General features: G+C 33.3%; 1 protein-coding gene across 1 annotated transcript in view; it reads left to right on the forward strand.

Moving 5' to 3' along the window:
- LOC134694343 (low-density lipoprotein receptor-related protein 2-like) overlaps positions 1–14,965 on the forward strand; it is a 111,325-nt gene that overhangs the window by 85,605 nt on the left and 10,755 nt on the right. The window contains exons 63-72 of the mRNA XM_063555348.1: positions 3,120–3,365; positions 4,003–4,242; positions 5,002–5,127; positions 5,421–5,666; positions 6,374–6,505; positions 7,741–7,916; positions 9,150–9,354; positions 10,394–10,519; positions 11,679–11,819; positions 13,173–13,316. Of these exons, the coding sequence (XP_063411418.1) occupies positions 3,120–3,365; positions 4,003–4,242; positions 5,002–5,127; positions 5,421–5,666; positions 6,374–6,505; positions 7,741–7,916; positions 9,150–9,354; positions 10,394–10,519; positions 11,679–11,819; positions 13,173–13,316 (1,782 nt within the window). The remainder of the gene's footprint in view (positions 1–3,119; positions 3,366–4,002; positions 4,243–5,001; positions 5,128–5,420; positions 5,667–6,373; positions 6,506–7,740; positions 7,917–9,149; positions 9,355–10,393; positions 10,520–11,678; positions 11,820–13,172; positions 13,317–14,965) is intronic.

The following is a 14,965-nucleotide window of genomic DNA, read 5'->3' on the forward strand; positions in this document are numbered from 1 at the left end:
ACAGCCACTATGTAAGTCAAGTCTATAAACACTGCCCCATAGACCAATGGATATACGTATATATCATCCCCTTAAACAGCCACTATGTAAGTCAAGACTATAAACACTGCCCCATAGACCAATGGATATACGTATATATCATCCCCTTAAACAGCCACTATGTAAGTCAAGTCTATAAACACTGCCCTATAGACCAATGGATATACATATATATCATCCCCTTAAACAGCCACTATGTAAGTCAAGTCTATAAACACTGCGCCATAGACCAATGGATATACATATATATCATCCCCTTAAACAGCCACTATGTAAGTCAAGTCTATAAACACTACCCTATAGACCAATGGATATATGTATATATCTTCCCCTTAAACAGCCACTATGTAAGTCAAGTCTATAAACACTGCCCTATAGACCAATGGATATACATATATATCATCCCCTTAAACAGCCACTATGTAAGTCAAGTCTATAAACACTGCGCCATAGACCAATGGATATACATATATATCATCCCCTTAAACAGCCACTATGTAAGTCAAGTCTATCAACACTACCCTATAGACCAATGGATATACGTATATATCTTCCCCTTAAACAGCCACTATGTAAGTCAAGTCTATAAACACTGCCCCATAGACCAATGGATATACGTATATATCTTCCTCTTAAACAGCCACTATGTAAGTCAAGTCTATAAACACTGCCCCATAGACCAATGGATATACATATATATCATCCCCTTAAACAGCCACTATGTAAGTCAAGTCTATAAACACTGCCCCATAGACCAATGGATATACGTATATATATCATCCCCTTAAACAGCCACTATGTAAGTCAAGTCTATAAACACTGCCCCATAGACCAATGGATATATGTATATATCTTCCCCTTAAACAGCCACTATGTAAGTCAAGACTATAAACACTGCCTCATAGACCAATGGATATACGTATATATCATCCCCTTAAACAGTCACTATGTAAGTCAAGTCTATAAACACTGCCCTATAGACCAATGGATATACATATATATCATCCCCTTAAACAGCCACTATGTAAGTCAAGTCTATAAACACTGCGCCATAGACCAATGGATATACATATATATCATCCCCTTAAACAGCCACTATGTAAGTCAAGTCTATAAACACTACCCTATAGACCAATGGATATACCGGTATGTATATATCTTCCCCTTAAACAGCCACTATGTAAGTCAAGTCTATAAACACTGCCCTATAGACCAATGGATATACATATATATCATCCCCTTAAACAGCCACTATGTAAGTCAAGTCTATAAACACTGCGCCATAGACCAATGGATATACATATATATCATCCCCTTAAACAGCCACTATGTAAGTCAAGTCTATAAACACTACCCTATAGACCAATGGATATACCGGTATGTATATATCTTCCCCTTAAACAGCCACTATGTAAGTCAAGTCTATAAACACTGCCCTATAGACCAATGGATATACATATATATCATCCCCTTAAACAGCCACTATGTAAGTCAAGTCTATAAACACTGCGCCATAGACCAATGGATATACATATATATCATCCCCTTAAACAGCCACTATGTAAGTCAAGTCTATAAACACTACCCTATAGACCAATGGATATACCGGTATGTATATATCTTCCCCTTAAACAGCCACTATGTAAGTCAAGTCTATAAACACTGCCCTATAGACCAATGGATATACATATATATCATCCCCTTAAACAGCCACTATGTAAGTCAAGTCTATAAACACTGCGCCATTGACCAATTGATGGATATATATGTGTATCATCTTCAAAATAGTTCAGTCAATCTAGCAGAAATTGGACCCTAACCTTAAAGTAATTGCAACAGAAGACTTTTAAATCTTTAGCATTATACACAAAATATACACAGAAAAAAGTCAAAAAAAAGTTACAATTTTAAAATTCCTATGGAGATAAGCATTGAAATGGGAGATAAATCGGCAAAAAAGGCAGAATTATCAATCAAAATTGATACAAAATTATAACTTTACTGCTTCTTTTCAGCAGAATGTATTGATTATTGATATTTTAGCCATTTTTAGAGTATAACAAATAACTCTAAATATGTTTTCATATCTTTTATCAAGCTTCAACCTAGATTTTGTAATTCATTAGTTGACCATTTATTAAATTTTTCAACTTGTCAAGGTAAAGAATCTCGAATTTATTAAAAATGATAAAGCCTATATTCTTCTTTTTGGGGTTTAAAGTTTCTTTAAACAAGGTAGATGCTGAAAAAATATAATTCAGATATAAACGTTAACACTACCAAATTTTCACATTATTTTTTCAAAATGGTCTCAAAGCCACAAATTTGCAATTTCTTTCATGAAAAATGTGCAAAAAAAAAGTAAAATACCATTTCAGAAAAGTTGTTATGACCAATGTTCAGTGTTCACTGTAAATAAATAGCAAGTTATAGTGTTAAAATAGTACATTTTTGGGTTAAATTTTTGGTTTAGGATAGTTGACTATGAAGATCAACTTGAAACTTAATACACATATTCATTATGAGGTGAATTTGGTGTATTATGATTATATGACAAATTAAAGTTTTGCCTGAGAGTTCACTTCACTAAACATGGGCAAATGAGAGTGGAAGCAGTGCATAATGTTCTCATCTCCTTCAAGGTCAAAGAATACTATGGATTCAGTATTATTCTGGAAATACTAGATTTTGTGGGTATAGATTAACAGTGAATTTGAATGTTCCCCAGAGAAAAAATGCTTTAAAGGATTGTATACAGAACTTAGGAAATTAAAATCAATGAAAAAACAAGATTTCCTCAACCCATGAAAATTGGTATCAACTAAAAATAACTGTATGAATTCTCAGTAAATAAGAATACTTGTTGTCTAGCCCTAGTCTGTTTAATTTTGTAGACCAAACCTGTTGGGTATTTATTGCTAGTCTATTTTCATCCTTAAAGTCTATAGAAGTTATCACTGAATGGTTATGACCAGAAACTAATTGATCAAATGATACAATGTCTTAGTGAAACTTTTTTAATATAAATTATATTATGAATCATGATATGTTTTCTTTTTACAAATGTTTAAATTTTGCAGGGTCAAATCCTTGTGGGGATAACAATGGAGGATGTAGCCATCTTTGTTTGATCTCACCTGATGGATCCTTCACATGTCGATGTCCAAACTATTTCAACATGGCCTCGGACAACAAAACATGTATAGCTAACTGTACCTCATCACAGTTCAGATGTGGTATATCTGATGATCGTTGTATACCAAATGTATGGAAATGTGATGGAGAAAAAGACTGCAAAGATAATTCTGATGAACCAGCTACTTGTCGTAAGTTCTATAGTTTTCTAAGATTTTGTAGTGCTCAGCCACTCTATTTACTAGCTATTCAATGAAATGTGTTGCCTTTTAAGCTCCAACAGCATCAATTGGTGATTTGATGGTCGCAAATTAGGTTTACTGGAAACGCATAAGCAGAGCCAGTAAACCGGTATTTATGATCATCAAATCACCAATTGATGCTGTAACTTGGAGCTTAATATACAATATTGTCATCTCCATTCTAATGAAACTGACAGAAAACCACCTCAAATCAAACATTTAAAATCTGTCATACGTTGTCTGTGCTTGCACAAACATTTTCATAGCTTCAATTGTAATCATTATTTAATCAAAATGAATGTTACAAACAGTGATGCATTAGAATGTGTCTCACTAATGTTTTTCATTTTGATTTAGATTAAAAACAAGATAATTTTAAAATATTTCTTTGTTAACTATCAATAAAAAGATCATTGTTTGTCATCTAGTAAATACCATAATTGCATACAATGTAAAATACTAGTTTGATAGGATAATGAATTATATGCATAGTTTTACCAACTATATTTGCCAAACAAAAAATAACTTCCTGATAGACAGGTAAATTTGTTTCACCTTACTAAAACCTATATCATTCTGTTTTCAGCTGCCAATGAGTGTGCCCCAGGACAGTTCCAATGTAAGAACAATAACTGTACCTATGCCTTTAGGGTGTGTGACTTGGTAGATGACTGTGGTGACGGCAGTGACGAGGCAAACTGTGCTGACAGAGCCTGCTATAGCTGGCAGTTCAAGTGTGGCAATAATAAATGTATACCACAAGGCTGGGTCTGTGATGGAGATGATGATTGTGGTGATAATAGTGAAGAGCTAGGGGCTCATTGTGGTAAGTCGATCTTTAAGGGAATAACTGATAATACCACAAGGCTGAGTCTGTAATGGAGATGATGATTGTGGTGATAATAGTGAAGAGCTAGGGGCTCATTGTGGTAAGTCGATCTTTAAGGGAATAACTGATAATACCACAAGGCTGAGTCTGTGATGGAGATGATGATTGTGGCGATAATAGTTAAGAGCTAGGGGCTCATTGTGGTAAGTCGATCTTTAAGGGAATAACTGATAATACCACAAGGCTGAGTCTGTGATGGAGATGATGATTGTGGTGATAATAGTTAAGAGCTAGGGGCTCATTGTGGTAAGTCGATCTTAAGGGAATAACTGATAATACCACAAGGCTGGGTCTGTGATGGAGATGATGATTGTGGCGATAATAGTGAAGAGCTAGGGGGTCATTGTGGTAAGTCGATCTTAAGGGAATAACTGATAATACCACAAGGCTGGGTCTGTGGTTGAGATGATGATTGTGGTGATAATAGTGAAGAGCTGGGAGCTCATTGTGGTAAGTGGATCTTTAAGGGAATAACTGATAATACCACAAGGTTGGGTCTGTGATGGAGATGATGATTGTGGAGATAATAGTGAAGAGCTAGGGGCTCATTGTGGTAAGAAAAAAAGTAAACTAACAGTAATACTGAACTATTAAAGATAGTTTGAAATCTAAATATAAGATTAATACCATGATTTCTATGTTTGAAATTAGAAAAATACATAACTGTATGCTGTGATCACATGATTTCTGTTCTAGGAAACCAAACATGTGACCCAAGTAAATTCACATGTGACAATGGGAAATGTATACCAGAGGCTTGGAAATGTGATTTTGATGATGATTGTGGTGATAATTCAGATGAGAAGAAAGAATGGAAGTGTGGTAAGATACATAATATACCTGGTAACGGCACCATTTTAAAACACAATGTCGTTTTTGTGGTTAACCTAGTATTGGTATTGAAATTTAGATAGAGGTTGAATTCCATATATTAAAATCTAGTAAAAAACTTGTAATAAATTACTTTCAGTATAAATGTCACATTCTAAGAAAGAGAACTAAATTGTTAAAAAAAGTAATTTGTATGTTCTAACTTAAGTGATGAATGTTATAATTTAAAAAAAAACAACACTAAAAGTTGTATCTAATGTAAAGTTAAACATTTTGTTTTCCAGCTAACAGAACATGTCCTGATGGCTGGTGGAGATGTGAAAGTAATTATCGCTGCATACCTGACTGGCAGAGATGTAATGGAGCAGATGACTGTCGTGACAATTCTGATGAAAAGGAAGAGAACTGTCCACCATGTCATGAGACAGGAGATTTCACATGCAAGGATAAGAAATGTATCCCTATACGCTGGCGATGTGATTTTGACAATGACTGCCCAGATGGTAGTGATGAAGACAAGGCTATGTGTTGTAAGTATAGTATTCCTTGTTATACAATAAAACCTGTATAAAAAAAGACTACCTTTTATATTTGGTGAAAAGATTGTAAGAGTTTATCTCCAAATGTTTGTCAATATATGCCAAATTAAGATAAAGTTTTACTTTCCATAAGTACTTTATAAGTCTTACAAATTTAAGAAGATGTGGTATAATTGCTGTTGAGATGATTCTCTGCTGGAAAATTTAACAGCTACAGTTCCCATACAGCCCTCAACTATAAGCAAAACTCAACCACATAGCAATAACATATAGTATAACTGTATGATTTTACTCTTTAATTTTTTTTTCTGACAAATTGTAACTAAAGTAGTTTTGCGGTATGGGCTTTGCTTATTGTTGAAGGCCGTACGGTGACCTATAGTTGTTAATGTCTTTGTCATTTTGGTCTATTGTGGACAGTTGATCATTGGCAATCGTACCACATCTTCTTTTTTATTTTATAAAAGTCTATAAATCTAGTAAAAAGTTTGTTCAGACAATAGACGATAGAATGTTTTTTCAGTGTCAATTTTAAATACAAAATACTTGTAATAAGATGTGTTTGTACTTTTATTGCCTTTTTATTAGCTAAGCTTTAATTTGCTTCACCTATTTCCTTGCAATTTTATACATTTAATAAAAATTCTGAAATTACAGTAACTTGCAAATTTACACACAAGTATTGTTCACCATTTCAGCTGCCTTATACCGCAACTGCTCAGAATCAGAATTCAGATGTGACAATGATAAATGTATCCAAGGAAAATGGCGCTGTGACCATGACAACGACTGTGGTGATCTTAGTGATGAAAATCCTAATTTCTGTAAAGGTAAAACAACAATTTAGAAACAGTTTTGCATTATGGGAAAGTAAAATTCCAAAATTATTGCAAAAAATCTGTAGGGTTATATTCGCAATGATTCAAACTCGCATTTTCAAAGATATTAATTAATATGAATCAAATAGAATTTTTCTGAATATCGCAAAAATAAAAATTGCGTTTTAGTCTAAAATGATGAAATCGCAATGATAAATGACAGCTCTATCAAGCTTGAAATTAAACACATACCTACTGTAAATAATGCACAGGCATATATAAAAAGAGTCTTAGGTCCGAGACCACAATTATTTCGTATTGCATTTCTTTTAGAAGATAAATGAAAATTAAAAAAATCCCACCTGCGCTTTCCAATGAAATTTTTACAGTGTGTTGTACTACTTTTGGGACAAATTATATCAAAATTATAGAAATCTTCATAGGCTCTAACTCAAAATATGGACAATTTTATGTTAAGGGCGTCTTGAAATCTTTTGACAGCTTCCAAAGTGCTAATTTTTAACCTTTTTCAGCTGGAACAAATCTCTACTTTCCTTTAAAATTCTGGACCCTAATTTGTTTACAGTGTAATTCCCCCCCCCCCCCTCCCCCTACTTACAATTTGAGGCATTAAAGATGGAGAAATAAATTTGGGAGGGGTATAAAAATAAATGGCAAGTGACCCACGGTCAACACTAGGGACTATAATATTCGTGAACAACGAAAATCAAGGGACGACAATTGTGGTCTCGGACCAACAATAACATATGAGTGATAAACATTACAGAATATTGTCATTCCAAATCTTAGTACTATGATTTGATGTAAGCTTTCCACTCTTTTTTATCACCAGTATTTACAGTTCAATAAGAAATCTTATACATATGTAAATTGTTTAATTAACTAATTCAGATGGTCAGAGTTTTTCTGGTCTCTTGAAGAGCCCATGTACAAGATTCAAATTCTTCTTTTATTAAGGCCATTTTCTTCCTTTAAAAGGCTTTTTATTTTTTATAAGTTGGTTTATGAATCCACCCACACAATTTTGTCTAAAAAGTGAAATAAAATTAAAAGTTTGTGTTCTCTGACTCTAATTTTTGCAGAACAGTTAAATGTTTAAAAAATAATCAAAGATTTTTATTTTATTTTTATTATTTTTACCTTCTCAGACCCCAACATTTTACAGTAGTTGTCCATAAATCAACTAATTAAAAAAAGAGGCCTTAATCATTCTGATTTATTTTTAGTATACCACCATTGTGCATTCGATCAGTACCAATGTGCTAGTGGACATTGTATCCGTCAGAAAAGTGTCTGCGATGGAATGAGAGATTGTCGAGACAATTCTGATGAGAATGATTGTAAACCTCGATTCCCTGAGGGTAGATACTGTCCGGCTAACAAGTTCCAATGCGATAACCATGTAAGTATCTTCTATAGATATAGGAAGATGTGGTGTGAGTGCAAATGAGACAACTCTCCATCCAAATAACAATTTTTAAAAAGTAAACCATTATAGGTCAAAGTACGGCCTTCAACACGGAGCCTTGGCCCACACCGAACAACAAGCTATAGAGGGCCCCCAAATTACTAGTGTAAAACCATTCAAACGGGAAAACCAACGGTCTAATCTATATATAAAAAAACGAGAAACACGTATATATTACATAAACAAACGACAACTACTGTACATCAGATTCATGACTTAGGACAGGTGCAAACATTTGCAGTGGGATTAAACGTTTTAATGGATCCAAACCTTCTCCTTTTTTCTCACAATAGCATAATATCACAACATAGAAAAACATAAATATAATCCGCCAAAAAAACAAATGTGGGTGTTTACTGGACCCCTATTGTCCAGAAACTTTTTTCCACTGAAAATTAGGAAGATAATATTTTCACCAGTTTTGTTTTTGACATGGATATTCTGTTTGTTTAACCACTAGCAATGAAGTAAAAAATTCTCGACAAGCATTGTATAAAAATATAGAAGAATCAAATATGACCAACCAAAGCAGCTTCATCAAATGACCATATTACTGGAATATAAGTAAATGCAATTCCATATCTGATGCTGGAAATGTTTAAGACCATTTACTAGGTGTGCAACAGACCGGCCATATTTGATTGGAAGGTTATGGTAACTTCACAGATATGTTTTTTTGGCTTGCTTGGGATTAATGTTGAGTTTAAAGAGATGTGGTATGAGGGCCAATGAGACAACTTTTCACCAAATGACAAGGATGTAAGCATATATGAGTTACTGTAGGTCTTCAACAACACACAAACCCAGGAGCAGATTCAGGATTTGTGAAAGGAGTGAGATGTTTCTAGAAAGAGGACTAAATACTATCGAGAAGAGTTGAATAAATTTTTGGGACAATTTTATGCTAAAAATTATAATAATTGTATGGAATTTGAGTTTTTTTTCTCCCCCTGATCAATGGGAGACATACACACACTAAACGCCCCATATTCTGCCACCTAAACATTTACTGTCAGTCTGCTTTGCAATGTGCCTTTCATGCAATTTCAGTCATTGATGCCTTTGTGCTGCTCTTCCTAACTTAAATTCTAAATCAGATTTGCCTAGCTTACAAGAGTCAGATTATTTGCTAATGGTTTAAACAAATATCTCTGAATTCCATTTTAGTTGTGTATACCAAAGATCTGGCGATGTGATGGTGTTGATGACTGCGGTGATTCGTCGGATGAAAAAAGGTCGGTGTGTGACCTGATAGATTGTCCGGACACGACAAGGTATCGATGTGATAACATGAAGTGTATACCTAAATGGCGAATCTGTGACAAGGTAGATAACTGTGGAGATGGCAGTGATGAAAATAATCATCAAATGTGTAAGTTTTGATATACAGTGGATTCTTATATATTTATGCCCCACCTTCTATAGTAGAGGGCATTATTTTTTCTGGTCTGTGGGTCTGTCCGTTCCTTTTTTTGTCCTGCTTGAGGTTAAAGTTTTTGGTCAAGGTAGTTTTTGATGAAGATGAAGTCCAATCAACTTGAAACTTGTACACATGTTCCTTATCGTATGATCTGTCTAATTTGAATGTCAAATTATTATTTTTTTACCCCAATTTCATGGTCCACTGAAGATAGAAAATGATAGTGCGAGTGAGGCATTCGTGTACTGAGGACACATTCTTGTTTTACCCCAATTTCACGGTCCACTGAAGATAGAAAAGGATAGTGCGAGTGAGGCATCAGCGGTCTATGGACACATTCTTGTTTTTCATTAATTTTCATGGATATCAATTTTCGTGGATTGCGGGATTTAACTTGCATTTTCGTGTGTATTTCTTTTTCATATTTTTTTTTACCGATCTCTGAATACAAATCCTATAGAAAAAGTGGAATTTGTTCAACATTTGACTTCGTGCTTTACCTGTACCAACAAAAACCACGAAAATTGGTATCCAAAGAAATAATATGGAATCCACAGTACAGTGGAATCTGTATATAAAATTAAATCTTAAACTTGGAAAGAGGTGACCAAATATTAGGCCTTGGTTGACTGTTAATTTTGAAAGATGGATAAGTTAATGAGCTTATAGGGAAGGAAACTTTTAAATTGGGGTTCAAATGCATAGGTATTACTATAGCTAGACAGGTGACCTAACAAGACAGTGTTATGCTTATTAGAGTTGTCCTTTAAAATAGGCCTTGGTTGACTGCAAATAGGTTTTAAAATAGTGCACATATTTTCTTTTCACTCAAGTTCAATTTGAGTTCTTTTCTCCAAAGTAAATTGTCCTGTAAAATCTTGTCAAATCTTTAGCAAAATATGAAATTCATTACTTATATATATTAAATTTTGTGTTTTTTCAACAGTTTATATTTTTACATTTGTTTAACCAAAGATATGTTCCCTCACAGGTACTGCCCTACAACAGTACTGTAAGCTGACAGAATACAGATGTGCTAACAAACGCTGTATCTCAGCAATCAAAGTGTGTGATTCTGTCAATGATTGTGGTGATGCGTCTGATGAGAAAGGATGTCGTAAGTATTAAAAAAAAATGGTGCTATGACCTATTCAAGAGGGTAGAAATTACCTTTACTGTCAGGTGTCAAAAGTTTTTTGGCTACTTTTAAAGGCAAATGGTGGTTTTTTTTGGCTACTTTTAAAGGCAAAAGGTGTTTTTTTGGCTACTTTTAAAGGCAAATGGTGTTTTTTTTAGGCAGCTGTTATCCATCAAAATTTAGAATTTTAGTATGATACATCAAAATATCCTTATAGTGATTTGTTAGAGGTCTCTAATAAATATCATTACTGATATTTTTGGGAAAAAAATAACATAATTCGTCAAAATCAATGAAATTTTTATTTTCTAAAAGAATGTGAAAATTCTATTGTCATGCACCACAAATTAACAATGGGAGGGGAGACTCAACTAAAATTGGAGAGTTTTTTTTCATTAAAAGTAAATAAGTGTTTTACTTAGTGTAAGTTCTGAATTATTGCATGCATTTATTATTGCTATTTTTGAAGAATAGATAAAAATGAGATATTACAGTAATTATTGCAATTGCTAGAAAATATGAACAGAGATATAAATATATAAGAATGTTAGTTCTTATTATTAAGATAATCAACATGTCATATGATTCCTGTTTATATTTCCTCACAAAAATTTCTGAATTTACAGTATTATAAAAAAGATGTGGTATGATTGCCAATGAGACAACTCTCCACAAGAGATCAAATGGCACAGAAATTATAACAGCTATAGGTCACTGTAGCAGTCTTCACAACAAACTTTAAAATCTCCAGGCCCGGAGCTCAATTTTAGAATTTTTTTAGTTAGATTCTGTTGGCCTGTAGGTATGATTTTTACAGGCCCGAGAGCAATTTTACTAGTCAGGGCTGCCTGGGCTGCCACTCAGTGTGTAGACTGCTGTAGGGCCTTCAAAAATGAGCAAAACCCATACCACATAGTGTGCTATGAAAGGCCCCTTAATCACAAATGTTAAAAAAAAAGATCATGTGAGGGCTCTATAGCCAGTCAAGGTAGAAAAAAACAAACAAAAAAACACTAAAAGTATGTCAAAGATTCCAAGAAGAAAACAAACGACCTTATTAATGTACAAAAAATGAACCAAAAAAATATGTAACACAGCAACAAACGACAACCATTGAATTAGTATATTTGACTTATAGATAAAGGTGTAGGCCATGTGAACTGTACAGTAAATAAAGGGAATTGTCAACAACTATGTTCAGATTTAGTAGATGGTGGTTATTTCTGTTCCTGTAAACAAGGATTTACAATATCTACAACAGACAAGAAGTCCTGTGAAGGTAGGTTTATGGTTCATAGTCTTTAAAATATTCTTGATATATATACATCATATGCTTTTAAGATGGTACCTAACACTACAGGGAGATAACTCTGTAAAGTCAGCGAAAGCGAAACGTTTAATGATGTTGTGTTGTAAAAGAAATATATTACGCTTCTCAATGATCAAAACTTGTGTTTGTCAAACTGCTATATAACCAGTGTAATTTTTCTGACAAAACGGTTGGTTCAAAAAAAAAAAAAATTTTTTATTTTTTGTTAAAGTGTAAAAGTCAATACTTGACAAAATTTTATGAAAATTGAAAGAGCCAAATTAATTTTAGTGAAAGTGTGTTAAACGTTGTTTATCAGCTCATAGACATTTTTATATCATTTGACTGTGAAATCATCATTTTCATGATTAATTCTGGCTTTAAATGGAATTCAGAATTAAATGATCAAAAATTACTGTTATATTTTTACTGTCTATTCAAAAATAACATAAAAAATGTGGTGCACACTTTAAAATAACCTGCTACACAGTATATATAGTGTGCAACAAATTTAAGGTAATTTCTTCATAAACAGACAAAATATTAAGTCATTCCTTAAATGAAAATAAGAAGATATGGTATGATCGCAAATGGGACAACTCTGCATGAGACCAAATGACACAGAAATTAACAACTATAGGTCACTGAACTGCCTTCAACAATGAGTAAAACCCATACATTGTATAGATGACCTTTTAGTCATTTTATAAAAATCTGCATATAAATTTGCCTTTCTGAAATATGGTTAAACCAAATGGATGACAGTTGTTATTGTTAGAAATCAATGATCAAGGTTGATACTTCTTGTCATGCATGTATATATAAATACACTTATCGTTTCTTGTCATGTATTTATGAATACACCTTATTGCTAATGCCGACTGACCCGGCTGCTTGAACTTTTGACGCATACAACAATCATTGTGGCACAGATTTTTTTTTTTATGATGTCAAAATTTTACAGGAACCTGTGTGATATCCAGTAATGGCTGACAAATAGCGATAAGGTGTATTGATATTGATAGTATTGTATTAATGTGCAAAAAAAAAAAAGAGACTATTTTGTGTTCATTAAGACACAATTCATCAACAAGGAAAGATCTGAAATTTGTCAATATGTCTGATAAAGTGTTTCTTGGCTCCAATTGCTTAAGAGTTAATGCCCTTGAATGATAATTTCACTTTAAAAAAAAAAAATTTTTTGCCTGAGCTGCAGTAGATAAACGATTGATAGTAATAACTGAATCCAAATGAAAATGTTTAACCTTGAAAAATTGGAGATGACCTCTATTAACAATTTTGATTTTATGATTTTGTTCTTAGATTTTGATGAATGTTCCTCTTGGGGAAATAACTGTACACAGATATGCAGGAATGTCAAAGGGTCATATAAGTGTGAATGTCACGAAGGTTTCCAGGACGTTAGTAAAACTAGCAGTAAAAATGGTGGACAATGTAAAGCTGCAGGTAAGGTCAAAGGTCATAACTCAAATGTAAAGGTCAAGGTTTCCAGGAAGTCGATAAGACTGGCAGTAAAAATGGTGGACAGTGTAAAGCCGCTGGTTAGGTCAAATGTCAAAGTTGATAATACAAATGTGAAAGTTGCATAGGTTTCCAAGATGTAAGTAAAACAAGTAGCAAAAATGGTGGACAGTGATAAGCTGCAGGTAAGGTCAAACAAATGTGAATGTCACAAAGGTTTCTAGGACTTTAGTAAGACTGGTAGCAAAAATGGTGGAAAGTGTAAAGCAGCAGGTAAGGTCTTAATTCAGGAAGGCTTCCATCATGTCAGTAAGACTAGTAGAACAAATGGTGGACAGTGTAAAGCGGCAGGTAAGGTCTAAAGTCAGGAAGGTTTCCAAGACGCCAGTAAGACAAGTAGTAAAAATGGTGGACAGTGTAAAGCTGCAGGTAAGGTCAAAGGTAGTGAAAATTACCAGGATGTCAGCAAGACTGACCATAAAAATGGCTGACAGTGAAAAGCTTACGTGAGTTGAGTATTTTTTTCAAGAAAAAACATTAGACAGGTACTATGTATCATATTTACATTTGATCAACATATAAAATAGAGATTAACAGCCTTGTACATGTCCTTTACAAAATTTATTGATACAATGCAAATTACCTGTGTAACTTTGATGTGTAAAGAATAACAAGATTGCATTTGTTTGTAATTTTCTTTTAATATTTACACCAAGATGCCATTAAATGAAATTGGATACAGTCAATAACATATGATCAATTTTCTGGTAGACCCTCTTAAAATTATTCAAGATTTTATTCATAACCTCAGACACATACTTGTGTACAAGAGGAATACTATCATTTGGCATATAACCTTTGAAAACGATAAACCGGCTCATAAAAGCACAAATATAAGGTGCATGAATTTTTTGTATATTCATATTACATATATATAAAAGAAAAACAATGACATTAATGGCAAAGCCATCAGTGCATGAGTGTGTTACTTGCCAATTTTTCGATACCCCTTCAAAATTTCTTCATGTGTATGCCTCAAATAGCAAGTAGGGAGATAAAATTACACTGTAAAAAAAAATTGTTATGAATTTTAAAGTAAAGTAGTGATTTGGTCCAGCTGAAAAAGGTTAACAATTAGCACTTCAGAAGCTGTGGAAAGATTTCAAGACCCCTTAACATATTTTGAGTTAGAGCTGATGAAGTTTTTCATAATTTTTATTTAATTTGTCCCAAAAGTAGTACAACACACTGTTAAAATATTATGGAGAAATTGCAGGTGGGATTTTATTTATTTTCATTCAATGTCTTACAGAAACGCAACACGAAATAAATGTGTACTCGAACCTAAGAGGCAAAATCAGTAAATATAGAATGTTTACTTTTGCAATTTCCCTGACTCATTTAATGTTGTCAGTTTGTCAAATAGGGTGAAACTAAAGGATTTTAACTTTTATTGGATAGAAATTCTGCAAAAATGACACATTTTGGCATTATATTGTCAAAATAAGCATCTTAAAGCTGTTTCAATTTTGATGCATAAGTGTTTCACTGAGAGGAGGGTGGTGCAAAATCATTATGCATAAAAATGCCAAAACTAAACCAGGTTCGTATAGAATGGTTCAAACAAGATATTT

The sequence above is a fragment of the Mytilus trossulus genome, chromosome 13 (assembly GCF_036588685.1).
Source record: "Mytilus trossulus isolate FHL-02 chromosome 13, PNRI_Mtr1.1.1.hap1, whole genome shotgun sequence".
Taxonomy (NCBI): domain Eukaryota; kingdom Metazoa; phylum Mollusca; class Bivalvia; order Mytilida; family Mytilidae; genus Mytilus; species Mytilus trossulus.